General features: G+C 37.7%; 2 protein-coding genes and 2 long non-coding RNA genes across 5 annotated transcripts; all 4 read right to left on the reverse strand.

The window, feature by feature from the left end:
• Positions 1–1478: 1478 nt before the first annotated feature.
• LOC137729676 (uncharacterized GPI-anchored protein At1g61900-like) lies at positions 1479–5470 on the reverse strand. 2 transcript variants are annotated; one of them, XR_011068026.1, is made up of 8 exons: positions 5234–5470; positions 4291–4470; positions 3577–4185; positions 2791–3036; positions 2560–2668; positions 2279–2416; positions 2100–2144; positions 1479–1876 (listed from the first exon to the last, which is right to left on the reverse strand). XR_011068026.1 is itself a non-coding variant. In XM_068468680.1 (8 exons), the coding sequence occupies exons 1-8, from the start codon at positions 5277–5279 to the stop codon at positions 1806–1808; spliced, it is 1347 nt and encodes a 448-aa protein (XP_068324781.1). In that variant the 5' UTR covers positions 5280–5470; the 3' UTR covers positions 1479–1805. The 2 variants fall into 2 exon arrangements, 1 of the variants encoding a protein (XP_068324781.1); XM_068468680.1 differs by having other exon boundaries at positions 2657–2668.
• Positions 5471–7517: 2047 nt separating this feature from the next.
• Positions 7518–7898, reverse strand: LOC137728616 (uncharacterized). The gene has a single exon (XM_068467348.1). It carries the CDS (start codon positions 7896–7898, stop codon positions 7518–7520), a length of 381 nt encoding a protein of 126 aa, XP_068323449.1.
• A 3587-nt stretch (positions 7899–11485) lies between these two features.
• Positions 11486–15459, reverse strand: LOC137727239 (uncharacterized). Its single transcript, XR_011067769.1, has 6 exons — positions 15307–15459; positions 15031–15088; positions 12642–12702; positions 12312–12532; positions 11990–12093; positions 11486–11880 (listed from the first exon to the last, which is right to left on the reverse strand). It is a non-coding gene; the product is annotated as an uncharacterized lncRNA (long non-coding RNA).
• Positions 15460–15587: 128 nt separating this feature from the next.
• Positions 15588–16717, reverse strand: LOC137727240 (uncharacterized). The gene is made up of 4 exons (XR_011067770.1): positions 16559–16717; positions 16062–16305; positions 15855–15948; positions 15588–15667 (listed from the first exon to the last, which is right to left on the reverse strand). It is a non-coding gene; the product is annotated as an uncharacterized lncRNA (long non-coding RNA).
• Between the last annotated feature and the right edge of the window lie 8779 nt (positions 16718–25496).

The following is a 25496-nucleotide window of genomic DNA, read 5'->3' on the forward strand; positions in this document are numbered from 1 at the left end:
CATAGAAGTAATGATTGAATTATTACTTAAACGTTGATAAAAGAGAGTATGATTCTCTCCCTTCTTAGTCTCCCTCCCCTTCTCCTCTCATATTTGAAGGGTTACGGTTAAGTCACATTAACGTTTTGTGTTAATATTTTAATAGTAAGAAGAAGATAAAAAACAATATGTGAGAGGAGGGGAGAAAAGGGGATGTAAATAGGAGGGAAGATAATCATACTTCTGATAAACGAGCTCATTTCCTATCGGTGACATATTATTTAGTTTGCAAATTTTGTTTATAATTTAGTCTTCCTAACATTACTCTAAATTAAATAATAGATAAGGTACATAAACAAAAGAAAAAGTACAAAAGAAGAAAATGGACATGCAAAAATTTCCAGGAGGATCCTCTAATCATGTCCATTTATCGTATATCGTGCAATCAGTTTTCATCAGATACTATTCATATTTAATTTAAAATGATTTCTGATTGCACGATGTACGATGAACGGACACGATTTGAACATTCCAAAAATTTGTTCCCATGTGTTTAACGTGAAATTCTACTAACCTAACAAAACAGGTTCAATGTCGTTGAGAACGGTAGATGCATGAACCTGTTGAGAATGGTCGATATTGTAGGACCAGGCCTCTACTTATTTTTTTTTTTCTTTGTTCTTGTTTTATATGGCATACATCCATCTTATTCTTAATTTATACTAATTATTTTCTTAATTTTTGCTTTTCATTCTCTATTAATCCGCTAATTTAGGTCGAACACAGAAAATAATTAGTATTAAACATCAACGATGTAGAGATAAAAAATTGACGACATAAGTGTCATATATTGAAGACATTAAAAAGCTGAAGTTTTCAGAAATTACGAATTAAAATTTGATTAGTTTGGCCAATTTTCTGTGATGGAATTATTCAAAGTATTTCTCTTGGAACTGCTATGTACGTTTTCGATTTTCTATGTACTATATTTCACTCATGATTTGGCCTGGTTGACCCAATCATGACATTGAAGATGAGACTGATTCTCCAAAAACTCCAGTTCTCCAAAAACTCCAGATCTAGAGGAGTTGAAGATAGTGGAACATCGTCCAATCATGTCGCTTTTCTTTGAGAGTTGTCCATCGATAATGGACAATGTTTGCTATGTGCTTATATAGTTTTGAGCTACTTCTCATATTACCAATTAATTTTATGATGGAACCTCAATTTCATCATGGTATCAGAGCAGGCTGTTCTCGTGTAAAGCCAAACGGGCACACGCGCTCCACATCACCCAGTTGTTGTCCACCTGTAAGCTTAAAATCCACCACACGTGCGGGAACGTGTTGAGAGTTGTCCCAATCGGTGAGGGACAAAGTTTGCCATATGCTTATATGGTTTTGGGCTTCTTTTTATGGTAGAACCTCAATTTCATCATGTGCCACCACTGTAAGCCTAATCCACCATGAAAAACTACAACGTGAGGAGATACATGCAAATTTGGTGGCTGAGTTGGTTCATCACTTGTAAAACAAGATTGTATTTTGGCTGCAATCTAAATTTACATGCAATCTTTATAATGACGACGGTTACAACTTACAATATGATCAACCACGCGCGATTTCCTAAACTTTTTTACAAAAAAATTATTTCAGAAGCAAGCAAGAATCATGAATCTGTAGGATTGGAAGCACAAACTTGAAGTCAGATCGCCGCAGATATAGTTTCACGACAGTCTTGTGTCCATTAGCTGATCTGCATAAACAACGAACCATTCACGAATTCTCCTTCAAGGACTGACACGTTTGCCTCGAGCGAAAAGTTAATTACAGAAGCGTCATAAGAACCATCGCGGAAGCAAGGAGTAGAGAAAGCATCACGCCATCATGGTATAGACCTGGAGAACATCAGAGCATATGCTTTAGCCTTTAATGTGCGTGGTATAAGTGTCGGCATACACTGGTTTTGTATGTACATAATGCTCAAACTGTTCTGCGACTAGTTCCTAAGTTTTGTTCATAAGGATAACCACAACTTTGAATGCCTTGCATACTCCAACTGGGGACCGCTCAAATAAGCGAAATCATCATCGATGAAGATTAATGAATGAATTTACTCACCACTTTCAGCAGATGCTGCTGCAGGAAGTGCAGGAATCTTGACATCTGAAAGTCCAACAAAGTCAGGCAGAAATCATGAGCGCACTACTAAATGAAAAATACAGCCTCATAAGAAAATACAGCAAAATGCAGGGTACTCCATGGAAATGAATAAACAGAAACAGCTTGCTTGCACACACGTTTACTGCAAGATGAAGCTGCCCCTTGAGAGGTGGGCCAGGGAGCTGGAATGTTATCATTCAGATCACAAAGGAAGCTGACACCTGAACTGTCAAATGTGGCATCGGAAGGCAGGCTCGGCAAAAGACATCCAGACACTATCATGCAAAAGTACAAAGAATGACCAGTTTACAAGATTAGAACAAGAAAAAAGCAAAAGCACTGGTATGAAATTATTGACAACCCTACCATCATTGGCAAAGTCAAAGTAGTTATTTTGACAATAAATCAAAAAATGTACCCCTTTCTTTCAATACAGTAAAACATTTTGATAATGCTAAGAATTTCTTCGATTATACTAATATAATTGGATAATACAAACGAAATAAGTTTATTACCTTGATTTCCAACTGAGTTGAACGAATCCATCCCAATAATTTTGACATGCATAAAGCACACAATATATATTAGTACCATGATAGGTTACATATAGTTAGCTAACAAAAAAACACGACAAGAGGAACGTGCTAACCTTGAAGCGAGAAATCCTTCAGGCTTATATGACATAGGCTATACACATTTTTGGTAATATTTGATTTTCGTAACTTCATTCCCAGTGATGCAGCACAATCCAAAGCTTGCAAGTTGGTTATTAAACTCTGCTTTTGCAAGTGGGCCACATAGCTCTCCATGGCAGTACAACATGCAGTCCGGTTACTTATCCCATTCCCACAACCCATTGCAACATGCTTCATGTCAGGGAAAACCAGGGGACAAGCTGAAGGCAACACCAGACACAATACACGATCAGATACTCCAATCGAGGAGTGGCATCTTCAAGTAAAATCAAACAAGTATAACACACAGAGAAAAACACTTAATAGTATTCTTAATCTTCCTCATTCTTTTTCTCTCTCTCACACAAAAAAAAATCATTTAATAATCAACTTTCACAATACGGGAGTAAGCCCCGAATATGAGGAAGGTATACAGCTAGAATTCCAATGATATCTCTTATATGACTATAATCCATATTCATAAAAATGGCAATCCACCTGTAGAATTTCCAAGAAAATCCCTTCAAATACAGAAAGAATGAGACTGATAACATCATAAAAAATTTGAGAGACGGTTTACAAGAAGATATATGAAATAATATATACTCCTAGACCACTGGTACTAATTCATCCATACAGTTCTAGGAGACAACTCTAACAAACTTCTAGATAAATGTATGAATATCCCATGCTTTGACCTGTTAATATAGTAAGTATAATTTTCATTTTCTACGTAGCACCATGTTTTACCGTAAACTCACCCTTGTTAATCTTGCAATTAGACAGTCCCCTTAGAACTTCCTTGGCATGAGAAGGACTGAGTTTACTTGCCAGCCATCGGAGGACAATACTTTTGCAGCCATTGATTTTACTTGATCTATCTGGTAAGAGATCATGAGCACCATCTGTGCTCAAAACATCAGAAGCTTTTGATGCAATCCTTGTAGCCGCATCTAATATAGCATTCTCACACGTTTGAGCACAGCATTCCTTCACAGGGTCAATCTTCTCACAAGCAGCAAGCAACTTGGAAGTATCAACTGTATCCTCAAACTCATTAACACCAATGACTGGGCAAGATGCATCAGTCAGATTTGATGAATGAACTGAACATATTCGTGCAAGACTATCATTTGCACCCTGGGCCACCAAAATCTGCTCGATATCTGATAGGCAGTGTTTAGCAGTTGTCCCATTTAAAGCCAGAACATTGGTCTCTTTACTAGATTGACCAATGAGAATTGTGAGAGTGGCTTTCAACTGTGGACAACACATTACATTAGCTAGCAATGGTGCAAAAACGGACCAGCAATCAATTGAGGTCACAGTCATCAAACTCTCAGCAACACTGAAGTTTAGCCTACAGAGTCCTGCACACACAGATCAACGAGAAAAGTATGGAACTTATGAACCAAACCACAGAATGCCTAGGCGAATTTAGTTTAACTTGAGCAAATAAGGAGGGAGGGAGGAACCTGATAATTTTGGGACGGTGGTATTAGTATATGGTGCCAATGGTGAAGGAGCAAGAAGGGGAAGAAAGGGTTGAGGAGTCACAGTAGGAGAGATCATTGGTAACATAGAATCTTTTTGTTTAAACGACAAGACTGGATCTTTAAGATAATCTATCGTGCTGCAACAACATACATGGAGACCTATAAAGTGAAAACAAAGGACATTGGTAAGTAATAATAAAACAGAGAAACTACACAAATCACAATCAGAAAAGTTTTAGACGCATAGTTTCCTTATAAACTTTAGGGAGTAGTTCTAAAGCAGTAGACAAACTAGTCCGGCACCAAAGGCAACTAATGAATTTTAGTTATAAATCCTAGAACTATTTAACAATGTGCATTATAAACCTTAAGCCAAAGGTAAGTATGTTCCTCCATAAACACAAGTAGCATCAATGAATCAATAATGTAGCAAAATGGCAATTACGGTGAAATCTTCAATCCACAATTTTGCGCTAATGTATGTCCTACAAAGTTGTATAAGGGCAAGCCTATACTACTCAAACAGCAATCAAGACCCTAACACAACCTGGGATATCTTAATTCACTCTAAACAGTTGCTCGAAACAGCGCTATGCCTTACATTAAGCATTAGATTCAAAGATTGAGAACAACAATAGGACTTCAATATTCTGATACCAAATGCACCATATATTCTTTGAAAGCTGAAATCAAGATCAAGAATGTTTCACAAAATCTGAGGTGCACACCATACCAAAGATGACATTTTTAGGAACACGAATTCCCTGCCCAGCTAAAAAAGCACGAATCTTTCACAAAACCCAATTGGACTAATACAACTAGAGCAATTATAACCAAGACCAAGAAGGCAAAACTCGAACTATTTGCAAAATTAAACAAAACCCAGTAAAGAAATCAACAAAAGAATAAGTTAGAAACTCACTCAGGAACAGGATAAAGACATGGGCAGTGAGCTTCAGAGACGCCATTTCCTTCCCGCCTTCAATTTCCTTACCCTCCAAACAGTGAAACCATCACAGAGAATGTGAGAGAGAGAGAGAGATAAACGCAGCGTTTTCAAGCTTCAGGCTTGGAGTTCAGAGAAGGGTTTTGCAGGTGAGGAAATGGAGGAGGAAACATTGTGGGAAGAGAAGAGGAAGAAAAGGCGAGAAATAGGGAGAGGGGGGGGGGGGGGGGGAGCAGAGTAGGAGAAGCCATGAATGAGTTTGGAAGTGGGGTGGGGCCCTCAGAAGCAGTAATAGCTGTCATGAGTGGGCCTCACATTGAGCAGAAGACTCAGGTAGGAGAGCACTTGTGCATTAACGCCATCCATTGCCTTTTTCTCCCTCCCCACATAAAGCATCTCGTCGGATCTTCTTTGTGATCTTTGTGATGATTCAAGGATTAAGCAATCACGGTTGTTTATTATATATCGTATAATCAGTTTTCGTTAAATATTATTTATATTTAATTTTAAATTTTAAATTTTAAATAATTTCTGACTGCACAATACATGTTGATCGACCATGATTGGTTAATCCGTCAGATCCACTCAAAAAGGATCCGACGGTCCTTCTCCGTTCCCCCACCCCACTCGACAACCACAACTGGCCAACACCTGCTTTCTACACCAGCCATTTGGCACATGTGACACGTGTGAAAGTTCCGTGCGTGATGGCAGTCGTTCGGGTTATAATTAAAGCGGCCATCGCTCTGAAATATCTAGTGCTCATTTGTGTAGGCAATCAAATTGAGAAGCTGTAAAATATCAATATTTTTTATTAAAAATATTATGATGGTGTCAAATTTTTTACATGTTCATCATTGTTTCAATATTTTTATTTTACATTATTTAATATACAATTAGGTTGTATTTTATTTTACTTATAAGTGAGAGTATCTGCATTTGTATGTAAAAAATCTTAGTTTTGAATCTTATAAATAACGAGTTTAAAATTAATTTATATCTCACATTTCTTTAGTGTAAATATATCATTGTATTAAAAAAAAAAAAAAAAAACTTTGTGCGCATGGTATTATTACATACAAACTTCGATAGTGCATACCTACTAATTTAATTTAAAATGGTGAATTGGGTTTCTAGAGTAAAGTTCAAGTTTGGTATTGGGTCATTTTTAACTTTTATTATGATTTATGATCCGTTTTATAGTTTGTTTGGAAAAGCAAAGAAAAATGATTAGCATAATAGATGTGAAGAAGAATCCTAATCAATCCTAATGATGTGGATTATGCCGTTTAGGTAAGGAATCCACACCTTGTCTTCAACGATAAGCATTACATGATTAAGAAATTTAACGTTGATAAAAATATAAAAAAAGGTGAGTTTCCAAAAAAAAAAAAATATATATATATATATATATATATATATATATATAAGGTGAAACATCAACTTTCACTAGTCATGAAGAGGCCTCCTAGAGCTGAGAGGTATAGACTAGGCTGCCAATGAACAATATCCTTCCAAGTGACAAAATGAAACGCTTGGATTAAAGTTTCCAATATCCCTCCAACCAAAACATATTAGTATTTGGAAAAATTTGCTCATATTGTATATAGACTAATGCTAGGCAGACCAACATTTTATACCACATTTGTAAATTATATGTTGCATCACTAATAAAAAATAAACACGTTAATTAATACTTAAGTAATAATTTAATTATTAACATATACGTCATATGATTCACAAAATTTAATTTAAATAAATGTATCATGTCCCAACCAAACAAAACATCAGGTGAAGGATTGCTTGAGCCTACAAAGATATTGGACTTGGCGGCTCATAAAAATTTATTTTTTGAAAAGTCCCTAAAATCAAGATTAAACTTCAACACGTTGCTTGACCACATCATCTGTAAGGTAATGCTTACAAACAAACAAGATTCTATGCATTTAGGTTTCATACCCTGCTTGACACTTGTGAGAGTTTCCTTTCGAATGATGTGATTATGATGTCCTATTGAGGATTTTCTCCCAAATCACTAGGTATTTAAAAAAAATTAAAAAGTAAATAAGAAAAGAAATATTCATCTTCACATGTACATAGACCATAAAATATAAAAAATTTGAATCTCAACATACAAGAAAGTATGAATTAAAAAAGAATCGTAACAAAAGAATTTTAATTTCAGACCTAAATTCTATCGTCTAGAGGTCTTTCTGATCATGATCACCGTTCAAACACGCATGGTGATATGAATGATGAACTAATTAACCTCCGGAATACTTTGGAGAACAGGCCTCCAGGGCCGATGATGGTCCAGCTCATCGCGATCATCATAGTACTGATCATGATCGTCAAGGCCGTTGATCCCGAGCCGAGCGAATAGCTGTTCCACAGACGACAGACCCTGCATGTTTCCTCCTCCTTTTACCAACTCCTCCAGCTCCTTCTTAGTCATCTTGATCTTCACTTGATCTCCTCCAGTACTACTAGTGCTAGTAGAAAATGAAGGTGTTGAGGCTGCAGATGATGAATATGATCTTATCTCGCCAAGAAGCCTATGCCTTTCTGGGTTGTGTGCCATTTTAGCATCAGGCTCAAGCTGAGAAACATCAATCCAGTCGTCGTCTCCGGCCCATACCATCGCGGAATCGCGTCTCAAACAGTTTCCCATTCCAGCTACGGGTAGCTTATAAAGCCGAACAAGCTTAAGAATTAGGGTTGTTGAGAAATAGGCCCTCAAAGTGAGCTGAAAGAATAGAGAGTTTAACGATGGGGGAAGTTTGTGTCATATATAGGAGCCCTAGCAAAGTTGTGAAAGGTGGGTGGGACTTGGTCGAGACCTTTACAATATTATTGTTATAATATTACACTTGCAGCCTCCAGGAAATTGTATGCAAGAACAATATTATATTCAAGGTCGATTTTTAGTTGGTTCAATTTAGAAGAGTAGTGAAGAGGACAAAGTCAGCGGCTCGGCTTAATTTAGAAGCTCAATTTACAAGTTGAAGTAACGTTTGATTGTGCCACCTTATTTATATACTTTAATGGCATGATTACGTAAAGTAATTGGAACAAAAAAATAGAAGTGGATTTTGATTATGAAGTATTCCGTTTTTCACCAAATATTCGAGACTAAAAAATTAGTGGGACCCACATAATTTTTGGATCTAATTCTAAAATTTGGAGGAAGTGGATTTCCTGCAGTTGGGTGAGAATTGAATTTCCTCGTTATCAGGGAAATCAAATTGATTTTTTTTTTCTCCCCATTATACACTCATTTATTTCTAAAATTCAAGATTACCCTTCGGATTAACCCACAAAATTGGTGTCTTGTCTAAAAAAAAGAAAAAATCAACAAAATAAAAAGAATTAAAGTTTTTCTCACAAAGTTAAAAAATAAGATAAAGTTTTTCCAAAATAAATAATAAATGAAAAATGATTAGCAATTAAAATAGGTTTTTAGAATAAGAGCATTTTTGTAATCACATTGAATTTCATTCCGATTCATATTAATTAGTAAACAACTCATTCTGATTCGTGTGAATTAGTAAATAACTTATATGGTTCAGTACTATTCATACTTCGATTTTTGAAATTTTTGTGAACGGTTTCAATAGGAATATGATTCTGATCCTATTTCATATCAACTCCTCCTTAATTCAATTCCTCTCATTCTGATTATGGATTAGTAAACAAGCCATAAAAGTATAAAAGTGAGACATATCAACTTTTGGTGTTTTTTATTAGTATACTTTCAAAGTGAAACATATGAATCTTCGATCATGTACTCCTATTATAATATGTGCAATGGCGCCCACGTGACTCGAATTCTCAATACCTACAAAATATCTCTCCAAATTGGTTATTGATTAATTAGTGTGGCTTGTCAAGATTTCAGACACATAAACCAACAACTCATTACTAATCACATTCGTACTCATCGTTAACATGCGTATTACGTACTAGAGTTTTATCATAAAGATCTCAGTAAAATTTTATCAGTAGCCGTTGATTATATATTGCACCTTAATTTTGTTAGATTTCTAACACGTTACATTCTTTAATATGTCTAACAGAGTTTATTTGTACACATTATTTTATCATCCTAATTATTTATTACACTTTATTCTCGTTATTATCCAAAAAAAAAAAAAAATCAAACAAGAGTGTAAAAGGAGAAAAATGGTATATGCTTAAGGAAATTATTACTAGTACTTCAAAAATCTTATTCTACATTCTTCATAAATGTATTTTTCTTTCTAGTTATTGAAAATTTAAAATATTAAATAGAATTTTTAAAATGCTAATAACTGTTCTCATACTTAATCCCTATATCTAATATAAGTGTGGAGGGTAGGCTGACTAGCCGAGAGCCGGCTGGATCGTGATTTGCATGGCTTCTACGAATTGAGAAATATTTCTAGATTAACTGGAATGGTCAAACCCTGCAGCAGTTCGAGGGGACTTTTACCATATATATACTTGATCTCTTCTGGCTAGCTTAGCCACTTAGATTTTCAAATTCAACGTGTGAATTGGACTTTGGAATGGCATATTTGGGATCGGACGAGAAGTGTGAACATAGATGTGCAAATGGAATCTTTGACTTGGGAATTTTAATAAATCAATAAATTAATATATTTGGAGCAACAACTTCACCAATTCTAGCTAATTAGTTGGTCCAATTCGACAATAGCATAAATTGTTCGTACATGTGGACATATAAGGGTTGTTAACGCCGAGCATTTTTAGGCCTGAATAATGGTGCTGGTTGGAAAGAGTTTCTTAGAAAGCTCAAGAGAAATTTTAGAAGCCCAATGCTCAAGAAGCTTACAGGAGGATATATTCGAGCACAGTAGCCAACCGCTCATGAGCCTAGCTCGATCGAGAGAGGCAAGAATTTCACGCCTGTTAAGAGTATGTTGGCAGACTGACAACTTTGTGACACAAGTTCTCAAAAACAGGTGTACTCAGATGTCAATCACGCCACGTGACAACCATCATTCAGTGACAAAGATATAAGGCAAGACGCAAAGGTAGTGGAATGGTGCTTGGGTAGTAGGGTTGGATAACCAAGGCCGAACGAGGTGCTCAACTCGTACCATTCTGACATGACGCACTAATCAAGCTAAGCATCAACCTATAGTCGTCAATGTAAATTTCAACGAAATAAAACCTTCTAAATTAAAGTTTCAGTAAGAACAAAATAATCATGGATGATTGTTGAACAAACTGAACTTCTGATTTGGAAAAGCACTTAGAAACTAAATACTATAATATATGATGGTGGTTTGAATAGCATGTGTAGTCCTAAAGACGAAGGGGATGAAACCAATTAGATTGTCAAACAAGTTGAATGATCTTATGTGGAAAGGCATTTAGAAACCAAATATTGAGGCTATTAATTTCGTCACTGTTACAGGAATATCACCGAAGATACAGAATTTGCATAAGAAGGAATATTAAGGTTTTAAACCCTAAAAATTGGTTTTACATAAAAAAATTTAAGCATGTTGAACATTGACCAAGGAAGCCTTCCATTTTCTTGTTCAGATTTTATAATTTAAAACAAATAGTTAATGACAATCTTCTCGTCTCTTTCTGTTTATTTTGAACTCATTAACAATGCTATTTTTTTTTAAGAAAACTAATAAAAATTATTTGAAAATTTTGAGTTTTAATGATAAAGTCAAAATAAAGGGTAAAGTGAATAATACCATAATTGATTTTTTTAGTGCAAAAATATGGTTTTTCGTTAAAGTAAATAGTACCGCGAGCTTTTCGTTAAAACTCTTTTTTTTTCTTTCTATTTAATGGACAATGGTGTATAGGAGGCTCTATTTGCAATGGGAAAATTCCTTAAATCTTTTAATTAATTGAGATTTATGTTAATTTATTTAGAAGTCATTGCCACGTCACCTATTAATTCAATGATAATCATTTTAACTTTTAGTTTCGACCAATAGATGTATAATATTTGTCCATTGATCCTAATCATAAAAAAGTAGAATTGTAAGTAATATTGGTTATATTTTTGTGTATGGCTCCCTAATACACGCCAATCACACTTTTACTCTTATTTTCCTTCTCCTCCCTCTTCGAGTACAACAGATTCCCGACAGTACATTTGTTCAAGACCACCAACGAGCAGTCACCACCTTCCACCTTCCACCTTCTTCTCTCGCGTCCCCCTTCTTTCTCCAAGACCACCAACGAGCAGTCACCACCTTCCACATACGTAAAACTTGTTTATTGCTGATTATCTTGGTTGTATTATTTCAGACAATGACTAGGTTTGGTGCTATATTGAAGTACAGTGGTAGATGGATCGACACCAAATACATTGATGGTCAAGTGAAATCAACGGTTGCACCAGATAACGTTACTTACGAAGAGTTAGTGCATATCATACTTCAACGATTAGGTTTTGAGCGAGAAACTGTGAAATCGAAGTATTTTATCAGTTTCAAGTCTTCAAACCACGTACTATCTAAGCAGCTCAGATCATTGGCTCAGAGCTCTTCAGCGGGTCCAGCCTCCTTTCTCTTTTCCAATGTAGGTGATTCGAACAAACCCGTCTTTGTCCCTGTTTTTCTCATCGACTTCGGACATCAAGGTAGTACCTGCGCGACATTGGAACAGTTAGAGTGACTACATCCGGACCTATGTTGGGACAATGACGTATATTATTACTTCCGGCCTACAACAAAAACGTGATGCAGCTATGCTCACCAATGGGAGACTCGGTGTTCTTATTCCATGGAAAATCATGCTGAATCCTTAACCGAATAAAATCAACAAATTCTTTGAGAGGCATATCACGGTGGACATTGTATCTGCAGTGAAAACATAGGACAGGTGACAGAATACATGTGAGAACCCTTCATCCAACACAAGCGTGTGCATCTTATTTCTTCCCTACTTCCTCCTATTTGTTTCTGACAGGTTTCGTAACTAATAATGTAAAAAAAAAGAGGGGTGGGAGTGTCAAATCCTATTCCATTATTGCAATACAAATCAATATAATCAAAGCAAAAAGGAATCAGAAACAAACTTTGTCATATCAATATCAGGAATGTCACTGCTTGCATCCTTCTCCACACTCACCTGCACAAAGGCTCAAATTAGAGCATCCTACGTATTAACTCCACCGAAGGCATAGGAGAAAACGTACGTATCTAATAAAGTGAAAGTCTTACGGGTATATGATCTGGTTCCCTTGCCCTCAATTCCCAAGCATTTAAATACACTGGTGTGTACCTCCCCGGGTAATCCCTGAACAAATATCCAAAGCATAGTTGAAAAAACAGCAATCCCATTTCATTGTAGCAAATACAAATCAAGATAATCTAAAGCACAAGGGAAGGGGCAACTAATTAACTACCTGTATGCATAATGGTTCCAACAGACCAATCCACCTTGAAATCTGAATCTTCCCGATTTTCCTACAAGCATAAATGAAAAGGGAATAACCCTTATTCTAGTTTCCATCGCAGCAAAAAAAAAAAAAAAAAAAAAAAAAAAAAATCGACAACTAACTTCCCCCTCTTAAAATGTTAGGATAAAAGGGAAATGAGCAATCCTGACCCCTTAAAATAAGGCCTGCCCTCTAACCATAGCATCATTCAAGTCAACTACAGAAAAACTCATCACTTTGAAAACAAAAGCAGATTAGATCCAAATTCTGATTCTTGCAATGATTGTTTAGTTCGATAAGTCAGCTACAATCCTTTACAGAGTGATCGAGAGAGGTTTGAGGTGCAGATAGCTGGACAAGTGATATTACTCTGACGAGATTGAGACTTATAGCTACAGCCTACAGGAAGGCTGGGGGAGCTCTGTGTGTCTCGAGGTAGAGATCATTCTGTAAAGGACGGGGCTAAGACTGTAACTTTGATACAAGTAAATCAAAGTCACAGTCCCTTCCTTCTTTCCTCTACAGAGATGTAAAATTAAATGTAACACTTGCTTCTTACATTACATTGGTATGAGCTTATAGTATTTTGTTCATATTTCATGATGCTCACAAATCTTCGTGTTTTTTTGTCACTTTCAGTCATGGAAAATCAAAAAGCAGGGCCATGTTTAGGGAAGGCCTATGGCCATAGGAGGAGGAGGGACAGGTTTTGCTCAAGGGGAAGGAAAAGGCCGAAGTGGTAGACAACCGGGTCCCCGCTGCCCAATTGTATATGGCCAGTGGCGCGGTAATGACATTGATTTGATGAGGAAATATCACGGGGCGGTGCCTGGTAGTTTGAAAGATGTCCTCACATTCCCTTTGTAGGATTATGTGAGTGTTGGGGACATGATTTCGCACATACGGAGAGTTGTTGATGTCCATGGGAATCGGGCATTGACCGTGCTACACCAATTTACCCTTATGATCATGCGGAATGGCCAGAAAGTCTGATAGACAGTAGAGGAAGCTAGAATAGCTGTGTGGGATGATTTCCACCGGACTGTCCAATCAGTAGAAATTGTTTTTCGTGTTGCACGAACAGTAGAGGTGTGCAGTCATTGCTCTGCAAGGTGTGCGGGTCTCGAGGTAGAGATCACTCTGTAAAGGAAGGAAGGAAGGGGCTAAGACTGTGACTTTGATTTAACGGCTTAGCCCCTTCCTTCCTTCCTTTACAGAGTGATCTCTACCTCGAGACCCGCACACCTCGCAGAGCAATGACTGCCCTCCCCTAGCCTTCCCTGTAGCTATAAGTCTCAATCTCGTCGGAGTGGTAATATATCACCTGCCCGACTATCAGCACCTCAAACCTCTCTCGATCTCCATCTCCTGCTCCCTAAAGTCGAATCTGGTTTACCAATTCGGTTAAGGAGGGAATCTCTCTCCTAGCCAGTTGCCTCACATGACCGTGGATATTGACCTCTACTGTTCGTGCAACACGAAAAACAATTTCTACTAATTGGACAGTCCGGCGGAAATCATCCCACACACTGTCTGGCCATTTCACCTCATCATAAAGGTAATCCGGTGCAGCACGGTCAATGCCTGATTCCCGTGGACATCAACAACTCTCCATATGTGCGAAATCATGTCCCCAACACTCACATAATCCTGCAAAGGGAGTGTGATGACATATTTCAAACTAGCAGCCACCGCCCCGTGATATTCCCTCATCAAATCAATGTCATTACCTAGCCGCTGGCCATTTACAATGGGGTGGCGGCGGCGGGTACCGGTTGTCTGCCACGTCCACCATGCCTGCCACCTCGGCCTCTTCCTTCCCCTTGAGCAAAACTTGCTCCGGGGGGGGGGGGGGGGCACCAACCCCCCCTCCTCCTCCTATAGCCATAGGCCCTCCTGAACATGGCCATGGCCCTGCACATCTGCCTGCTATTTTATTTTGACTTTCCATGGCCGACAGTGACAAAAAAACACGAAGATTTGTGAGCATCATGAAATAAGAACAAAATACTATAAGCTCAAACCAATGTAATGTAAAAAAAATGTAAGAAGCAAGTGTTACCTTCATCCAATCAATCTGGGAAGCAGCGAGCAAGTCCAGAACATGGCCATGTTTTACAATCATTGTAGTGGATGCATCTGCACGGGAACAAGGACAGAGATTGACTAGTACAGAAAATCGAATTATTAATAAAGAAAATCATAAAACAGAGACATGCACCATGTAAGCCAGAACATTTCTAAAACACATGCTGAATTTGCAAAACAAATGGACAAATGGGGCTGCCAAACAGATTCTTAAAACATGATATCTGAAACGCAACATGTTATATCTGAGAGAGAAGTTGAGTCATACTTAGAAGAGGCTTCACTCCATCCCTCTGCAAATTCCTAATGCAATCACACTCATTATCCTGAGGAAGCAGCAGAGCCCAAAACAATAACCAAATTAAAAGCCAAAACAGAAGAAAACAAACAAACAAACCTGACCCTGGTTGATCAAATGTATTGCAATCAAAGGAGAGACAGAGTGCCAAGTTTGGTATAGCGTTGCAATGGAACCAGGGTGCAAAGCTACAGAGGCAAATACAACATAAACCTTAACAACAAACAGTTGAAGTTAAAGTATCACCTCAAGCGGAAAGTAAGCTGGCTTCTTTAGTTTCGCAACAGTGATGCATGGGAAATCTGCTGATTCACACACCGGTAGGTTTTTATAGACGGCAAAGTATTAGAACATGTAATTTCTTCTCCATTACCATACTGCTCTTGTTTCGATTTCAGAAAGAACCTAGACATAAATGTTTTGCAGTAAATTCTTAGATTAAATCAGAAACCAGAAATTGAGATGATCTTTTAAGACTACTTCACAGATGGCATGAATGACTGACTGAGGAAAGAACAACAGTAAGTACTCACTGTTTTGCTATATTCTGCCTTGGGATGATCTCAAGAACCCTCACTGCTTCCAATGAAGAGGAATCAAAACTGATCTGTGAAACAGGAGAATGATTATAGCTCAATTTTGGTTGCAACTCTAGACCATGTAAATATAATATATCAGAAAAATATAAAAAAAATAACAGAAAAGGGGATTCAGATGGGGCCAACAGGTAAACTAATAAGAAACTCAACCACAATTGCTTTCATTGGGATTATAGTCTCAAGGTTGACCTGCACCTTTAACGTTTTGGAATGAAATTGCTTCTCAACTCTCTTCCTGTCTCCCTCACTCCCAACATGCTCAGAGCCCCTCCCAGGGCTTGCATTCTTCCTAGATATTTGTGCAAAAGGAGCAATGAGACAATGTCCTTATTCAATCAATGAGACAATGTCCTTATTCAATCAAAGAGCAAGAAAATGACATAATAAACGACATGTTAGTACCTGAAATGGTTGATCACCGCCACAGTAAGCAATTATTTCTCTCCATAGGACTTGTTCACCAATCCTTTGCCCTTTTGTTCCATTGTCAGGCCTTGCCATGGGAATAAGTTTTGGAGTTGACGTATTCGCAAATAGCTCAACAGGCTTTTCTTCTGCTACAAGTATGACAACATTAGGAGGAATCATGGGTGGAGGTGGAGGAAGTTCAACTCCTTCAGGATTTAAAAACTCCATTTCCCAAGACCTGCTCAACCACAAAGCCCATTCCATCAAAACTTTAATACAAATAATTGCCAGAGAGTGAGAAAAATTTGCATTCTTAAAGAAAAGATGGAAGATTTCTATTAACTTTTCTAGTATCAAGAACGGAGGAAGGAACACAACAAAAGCCTCAAAATTTCTAGCAGCCTAACTAAGCATACATTGTAAATGGCAAGACTCTCTGTTAAAATCTGATAAGAGAGAGAGGTGGCGGTGGAGAGAAAGAACCCACTAACCTAAAATTCAGAACGCACAGTTGACTTTCTTTGCACTCTGATAGGGAGAGAGGTGAAGGCGAGAGAACGAACCGACCAACCTGAAACCCATAATCCACCACCGGCTCTCTGAGAGAAAGAACCCACTAACGTAAAACCCAAATGCCCCGCCGCTAGGCTTCTTTGCAATCTGATAGAGAGGTGAAAGCGGAGGTACAGGTAGAGAAAATGAGAGCAAAATGTGGTAGTACAGTTGCTGGGACCCTCGAGGCTTTGTCTGTAGTGGGAGGGCAGGGGTTGTATGATGGCCAAGTCCTAAGTCTAAATTACCTTAATATTTTTTTTAAATGTAACTTGATGTAAAGGGCTTTTGCAGCAGCAATTTTTCAGGCAAATTTTCTAATATCATGTGTCATTATATACAGTTGCGAAGTTAAAAAACTATATAAAAGAGGCCTTTAAGTCATATGATAGATTGCAATATAATTAATGGGAGAAAAATTAAAAGTTTTATATTTTTGTATTGACATGGAAAATTTTAATTAAATAAAATGGCGGAGCTTTATATATTGTATGAAAAACCTAGTCTTGAAATGATTATATAATAAATCATAACTTGTATAAGTTTTGATTAAAAAAAGATTAACATATTAGATTCGAACAAAAAAAAGTAAAATCTTGCTTGAGACTGTATGAGCATTTGTTCTATATCAACTGGCTAAAAAATAGGGTATGATTATTATATGTAAAACAGATGGCAATTATAACAAAAAAAAAGAGAGCTTCGTTTTAATATGGTAAAAAATAAGGCAAATTATGAGGGTATTTTTATTATTTCAGTTTAAAAAAAATCTGAAAAATGTTGGCGTACCAGCAACTCTCGAACCATGGGTTCTCGGAATTGCAAAAACGGACTGACCAATGAGCCACATGCTCATTTTTACTGAAGCTTGCAGAAATTAATATACAAATGGCTTAAATTCCAGGATAGGCCTAGACCTATGCTAGGCTCTATTTAGCTCCATCACTGACTAAAGTAGTATAGAAGATATAATATTTTTAATGTCTCTCAACTTGTATTATGACATACGATGTTCTAATTGATTGTGTTTTCTTTATACTAAAAAATCTCGTCGTCTACGCAAAAGTAACAGAATCTTGAAACTAAATTCAGGTCTAATACAAACGCAAAAGTAACAGAATCTTGAAACTAAATTCAGATCTAATACAACGACATGGAAGAGGACGAGAATGAGGACAAGTCTACGCTCTAACGGTCAACTCTAGACTTTCGTGCACGGACTTGATCCTCGTCTAAAATATATCTCGCACTTCGTCCAAGCGTTTTGATCATTTCCTAGCACCACTCGAGTTGGTCGGTTCTATAAGATGTGGTGGTTTCCATCCCCATGGTTTGAGAACTTGGAAGCTTTTCCTCCTGCTCCTGTTGCCTGTTACCTTTCCTGTGTTAGAATTTTACAAGTTTGTAATACGTAATAAATGCTCATGCATACTGTCGATGTAGGAACCTATTGTACAACAAGTATCCCAGATTACATTTGTGTGACTAAGTATGATACCTGAAGCAGCCATGTTTGAAATAAAATATAATTCTTCTTCTCGTTTAAGATCTTATGTTCCAAAGATGATAGAACCCTTAATATTGAGAACAATTTCTTCACGAGGAGGGAAGACATGGGTAATATTATGCAGAAATAAAACAACAAACCATCAGGACAGTCAACTTCCAAATAGAACTCTCCTCGTCCTTCCATGTCTGCAAATATTCAAACAACGGATCAATTATGTCGACATATAAGTATAAAATCAAGAGCCAACAAAATTCAGAAAATTAGGGTTTTCTTTTGATAGCTGAAGAATTGATTTTGCTCGAGAGAACTGCGTGCGAAAAGTAACAATTAACCGAAAGAGGGAGAGAGAGACCAGGCCATACCTGTTTTGCTTTGCCCTTCTCTTCTTTCCGATATTCCAAATCGAACCGTCGTCTTCCTTCTTCGTTTACGAATTACAATTTACAATCTATCTTCCCTCTATTTATAGTGTTCTTTCTTCGACCGACTCCTACAAACGGCGTCGTCTGGCTTGCTGTTGGGTTGGGCCCTTTCACTTTCTTATCCGTCGATCCGATGATAAGATATATTTGTAGATCGATGATATGATGATCGATTGTAATCTTATACTTTTTCAAGCAGTCAATTCCATTCTTCAGTTACCAAAAGAAAATCCTAATTTTCAATTTTTGGTAACTCCTTCGGTGTTTGAAATTTTGCAGACATGGGACTCCTACGACGGCCATTCGTTGTGAAGGTTTCATATCCTGGTCCTGACTTTGCTGCTGGTTATGATGGTGTGTTGATTTATTTGTTTTATATTTCTTTCATTTCGTTTTTGGTGTTTTATTTGTGTTGTTTATGCAAATAATATCCATCTTCTGTTGTTTTATGTATCTTGTGGGATTTTATTTTTGACCCAACTGTTTTGCGCTGGATTGGATGGAATTGTATCTACTTAGTTTTTTTGTTTTGAACTTTCAAGCATCAGAGTAATCTGGGTGGGTGGGTGTTTGCATTGTTTTTTTTTTATTTTTCTTTTCCAGTTAATTATTTAGTTTTGCAAATGCCCATGCATGTGCCCTAGTTAGTATTTCCTACCCCCGTAGAGTAGATTTGGTCTCTCTGTCGCGCTCTCTCTCTAGTTCATTCCTTACAGATTTATGTTCGAACTTTCAGTGCATCATCCGGATTATGCTGGCGTGCTCAAGGAGGCAGGGAGCTCAAGTGACGGGAGCATGGTCAAGTTAGTCTCTGCAAATACCCTTTTCAGTTGCTGTCTGTTATCTTGATTCGTATTTCTCTATGCTACAATGGAATTGGAAAGGATTTGGAACAAGATGCATGCATGCTTCCTTTTTTCATTTATTTCTGCCTTTTTTGTATGTTCAAAGGGAGATGACCTGTTGAGGGTTGGACCCTTGGAATAGTGTGTCGTACAAAGGGGCGCTGGTAAGGCACACTTTAGCTGAATCGTTTATAAAAATGTTTACTACCTACACATGCGGGATATGCACTATGTTCTAATTTTGACCACCCTCCCGCCTCTCCTCCACAACACACACCCCCCCCCCCCCCCCCCCAACAAAAACCAAAAAAACGCTTGCAAATAAAACTACGGTTGCCAGAGTTCGCATAGAATGTCCTGCTTCGTTAGATATGACAAGGTTAGTTTCCAATTCCCTCGTGCCTTTATTATCTTAGTTTGTGATGCAGCAAATGGGATAAGCATTTTTGTTGTTTTCATCCATGCTTTTTGCTACTTTCTCAGGAAGTTTGTGGAATGCCGCGAACCGCCTCCTATAAGTGCTTGGCAATTGAGGGCGACGCGTAAACGCCGAATACCAGTAAAATTTCTATTGCATCAGACACGTTTACTTCCCTCCTATGCATTCAATCCAGTGGAGGTCATTACCACGTTCTAATTTGAGCCTTCCATGCAGGTGAGAGTGGTTAAGGATGCAAGGAGTGACATTACTGAAATTGGAGAGACAAAGTTAGTTTCCTATACCTTTGTTGTTTGATTATCTTGATTTTTATATTGCTACAATGTAATAAGATCGTATATTATGTAATATCGTCAGTTATGAAATCCATGCCAACATATCGAATCTAGTCGTGTGTTTTCATTTACAATCAGGCATTTTACCAAAATAAAAACAAATTCTGGGTCGGGGGTTGGTGTGCGGTGGGGGAATTGTTTGAGTATGTTACGTTAATTTATAGGATTGGTCTTGATTGTATCATGGTTTGCACGAATTGGTTGCCAATATTGCAAAGGCTCGTATCATTGTATAATAAGATTTGCATACAGAAAGGAGATCGCTGGTGTTATCTTTTTTTTTAAATTGAAAACAAAGACAATTGGCATTTGCCAAGTTTTTTCGGACTCTTTTTTGTTTTTTTGTTGTTTTCTTTTGTTTTGAGCTAGATATCTTGTTCCCAAATTAGTTGTCGGCCCTGCGGCTGTAAAACTCTAATTCTTGCACTGTTGAAGATGCCTTGATGTCGGAATTTGATGCGGATAACATGGGGATGATGGATTTCTTTTCACAACATACACTGGAAAAAGAGAAAGAAGTCGGCGAATCATTTGATGTGTTGCCAGTAAGATTTCTACTGAACAAGATACCGTTCACTTCCTGGTCCGTTGGTGGACATACCTCTGTTTTTAATTTGAGCCTCTATGCAGAGGACTGTGAAGAGTTACGTAATTCCTGGCAGGGTCGATAAGAGAAGTGACGTAATTCCTGGCAGGGCCAATATGAGGAAGTTATATGTCAACTCCACTGTGCTAATTTGTTTGCTGCAGAGGAAAATAATTGTTCCCTTTTCATTTATGCTTGTAGGAAAGTCGGAATGCTTATGTTTTCAAATCGGATTCATATGTTAGACCCTTGGAACCATTATGCACACAGGTAGTTAACTAGCTAGTTTCCCCTTCCCTTCTGCTCTAGTTAGCATGATTTGTATTGCTACATTGAAACAGGATTGCTGTTTTTTCATGTGGTGGGAGTCTTACAATTCATAACTGAAAAGATCATTATAACCTTAGATTTAACGAAAAAGATAACATACTTGACAGAAGACCCAATTGTGCAACACGGAGTTATATTAAAGGACGGGAGAAACTAATGTAAGAGTTAAAGGACAAAAACTAAATATGAAGTAAAGTTCGGGACCTTAGCTACCAAGCACCCATAAAAACAAACAGAAAATGCTTTTTCTTTAAATCAATTATTTTTTAAATGTTTTCCCTTACATACGTGGAAAGCTTGTTCTGTTGTGACAATCACAAGGCTTTGGTACACTTTCTTTCAAATGTCGTTACAAAACTGGCGAACTGCATGCACCACTTGATGGAGACTATCATTACGGGACTATTGGTAATGTTAGGAAGATCAAATTTTCAAATTAAATTTGAGGTTTTATGATTTTATGTGACAATTTAATTAGGTACAAATTTTTTGTTTGAGTTAACTTTTTAAAATTAATTTGACGTTACGTTGTCGTAAAATATTTTTATGAACATTTCAACAAAAAAGTTCAAATTCTGATAACAAATTATTTTTCTTTACAAAAGAACGCAATTAGAATAGCTACATTATTGAATTATGTCATACCTATGTCATTTCTTTATTGTTGAATTATGTTATGCCTCGTGATCAGTTATTTGCATGGAGAAAGATATCATTCAAATCAGGAACATTGTTATAAAAAGAAAAAAAGAGAATCGCGTGTTCAATTTTTCCTTGGGAATCTTTTTTTTGTTCAAAACCGTTAGGGTACATTTGTTGCATTAGATTATCTCGGACTAAGCTAAATTCAAGAACTAAACTAAAATGGTGTAAACTAGATTAAGTTAGATTAATTTAGTGAAGCGTTTATCAGAATAACAAGCACAATAATATTTTTTTTTTTCTTTTTCTTTTTCCTTTTCCATTTTCTGGAACACACACTCTCGACTAAGCTCTCCCTTTTCTCTTTTTTTCTTTTTTTCTCTTGAAAAATTATCCTCACAACCCATAATCATCTCTACTCGAACAGGTTCTTCTGATAATCCCCTATGTGGAGCCTTTATTACCACATCTTCATCTTCATCTTCTGCACATCTTCACAAATTCGCTTAAATCACAAAACCGAAAATCATAGCAATTGCAAACCCCATATTCGAATCACAAAACCTAGATTCAATTGCAAATTCGCTTGAATCACAAAACCCAACTTCGCTGGAAGTGCAAAAACCCATATTCGAATCATGAAACCCAGACTTGAAATACAATTGGAGGTCTAACTTTAATTTGGTTTTATGCAGGTTTTGACTTGTTTTGTGCATGAATTCTACATGAACGGAAAAAAGATTAAAAAAAAAAGAAAGAAACCGAACCGAACAAAAACTGAAAACAAAAAAAAAAGTGAACCAAATCGAAAATTCAGTTTGGTTTCCGTTTTGGCAAAAAACCGAACCAATTCAAACCGAACCCACCCCTAAATCCCATACTCGAATTGAAAAACCAATTTCGTTCGAAGCTTTGCACCATTTGCAAAAATCAGTTTCCACTTTATTTTCTGTAGAAATCAGTTTTCACCCATCAAATCTAGTAAAATATATGATTGAGAGCGCAGGAGAAGGAGGTAGCAGGCCCTACAGAGGACGCGATGCATTTTTCGAGATTCGAAACGAGCAGATGAAGATATTCTGGGTTCGTGAGTGTAGGCGATGACGACGCGAGCAGATGAAGCAAGTGGAGAGAGGAGAGAGCACGCGATGCAGAAAGAGAACGGGACTCAGAGAGAGGACGCACAACAAAGGTCTTAGCAATCCCATGGTTTTCGAGAGTTTGGCTAAGACCTCGTAGTGAAGAAGATAGTCCACGCGAGTCCCATTTTATCTAATTAAACTTAGTCAGTAACAAACGAGATTACACTAATGTATAATCCAATTCAGTCCAATGAGAGGTAACGAGCACAAACAAACGTGAAACCAACAATCTTATGACTCTTATCCATTTAAAAAATATTAATTAAAAATCATTATCTATTTTCTTATTTATTTCATATGCTGCTGCTATAGGGCTCAAATGTAATTGTCATGATAGCACATAGTTATACATGCCACATGCCCTTGTAATAATTAGTCAATAAAATATACCATATACCACATGATAAGGTAATATTTACCTTATCATGTTATTTCTTGTTTCAATTCGTTTGAGAATGTCAAGAAATATTATGGTTTGGATTAATGTCGTTGGTCCAAAATTTTATCAAAAATTCAACTTCCGTCCTTCTTGAGAGTGTTTTATGAAAGAGAACCTAGGATTGATGTATTTCTTTATAAAATTTAGAACACTATTTCGGGAAAAAAAAACTTTTGTAATATAAACGGGAAATTAGTTAAAATGATTCCCCTTTAATATTTGGTCACTTTTGATATATATTGATTGTGACATCCCGTCCCAAGTTTCATTTTAACGTACGTGTGAATTTACGATTTTACCCCCTAGTTCGTTACTTTACGTGTAGTTTTGTGTTGTGTGGTGTTGTAGGACCACACACACACTCATACACTCTCTTTCCCTCCCGGGATTCCCTCATTCCCTGTCTCTTCTCTGTCTTCTCTCTCTCTCTCTCTCTCTCTCTCTCCCCGAGTTCTTCTTCTTCTTTCTTTAACATACGGACCACACACAAACATACTCAAACCATAGCAAATCGAGGAAACCAAGGGTGTAGTTGTGCTGGTGAGGCTGAGATGAGTCCAGTGGTGCCATTTTCAGGTAAGGACTTCGACGTTTTCACGTCGATATCGCCATGTCCGTTTTAGTTACTGTTCATGCAAGATTAATTTAGTGAGTTTTTGGACATTTGAAGCTTATAGTTGTGTTTGTGAGGGTCCCAGGAGTTTGGGAGTAGCTCGTTGGGTGAATTTGGACGTTAGGATCGTTGGATGTGGAGTTGGCCGAGTTTTGGAGATTTGGACAGGTATAATCTCGTAATTTTAGGCCTTAAAACTTGTTGGGACATGTTCTACTAGCTCTAGGGTTGATTTTGGTGCAAGAAACGTGGAAAAAGGTGGAAAAACGAGCGAGAAATCGTGATTTGCAGGTTTTCTGGCGACGGCGCCGGCGTCGGTGACTGATTGGAGAAGGAGACGGAATATTCCGTCAAAGTTGACGGAATATTCCTGACGCCGTTAACGGCATCTGGTTAGGTTTAACATAATATTCCGTTAGTTCAACGGAATATTCCTGACGGCATCCCTTGACACCGTCAGTGTGCATGGCACGTGGCCGCGCGTGGGGGGCGCGTAGGGCCGTGCCTTGGCCGGTGCGTGGGGGCGCGTGCGGCGGAGGAAAAATATTCTAAAAATATGGTTGTGATCCTGAGGTTGTGTAGAGCACGTTGGTATATTCAATTGTCCATTTTGAGCAATGTATGAGAAGTTATTACGAGAAGTTGGTTATGTGCTTTTAAATTAACGTTTTCGTAGCTATTTCGCGTATAGGTGATTCGTATTTCGAGGACGAGCGTGCACACTCGAGGCAGGGGGGCTACGACCCTTCCACTTATCAGTGAGTGGGCTTTTGTTTTCCGTATATACCTATATACATTTAAATTCCCAGAAATAGATTAAAAAGAGTTAATTGATTTATGCCATGCACTTTACTATTATCGCTCACGCATCATCACATGCATTAGTAGCGGCATACATTTATATATGTGTATTTGGTGTTGTGGACGTACAGGTAAGTGCCAGGTAAGTGGTATTCATGTTGTTATGCAGTAGTAGTTTGAAATGCTTAGAGAGCTCATAATCTGCACCCCCGGTGTTAGTGCTCCCGCCCGTGGCCAGGGTACAGTCCTTCACGTGATGTTCACCCGCACCACACGCTCAGCTTGGATCCAAGTTAGGTGCACAGTCTTGTCGTACAGACCACATTAGGTGGTTCTGACTCGTAGGTGACCCGCGATTATTCGCACAGTCTTCACGTGATCGTAGCACTAGAGCGTATATATTACACCCAGTCTTGTCGTACAGACCACATTAGGTGGTTCCGACTCGTGTGCAGATTCAGTTATTGAGTTGAGATTGGAGCTCTATATGCAACCGTACAGGTCACGTTAGGTGACTCCCGGCTGCCAGATTATATGTTATTGATATGAGTTATGCTTGAGCACTTACATTTATTATGAGATTCTGATGTGGCATATTCTCGAGCATGAATGGCATATTTTGGAGCATGATTGGCATATCTATACATACGTATATATGTTCATTTTCTGGGAAGTATACAGGTTTTACGGCGAGGGGTTAGAATGTATTTTGCTAAAGAGTTTTCAAAGAGTTTTGTTTTGCCCACTCACGCTTTTGGTTTTGCGCCCCTCCA

This window comes from Pyrus communis, chromosome 3 (assembly GCF_963583255.1).
Source record: "Pyrus communis chromosome 3, drPyrComm1.1, whole genome shotgun sequence".
NCBI lineage: Eukaryota > Viridiplantae > Streptophyta > Magnoliopsida > Rosales > Rosaceae > Pyrus > Pyrus communis.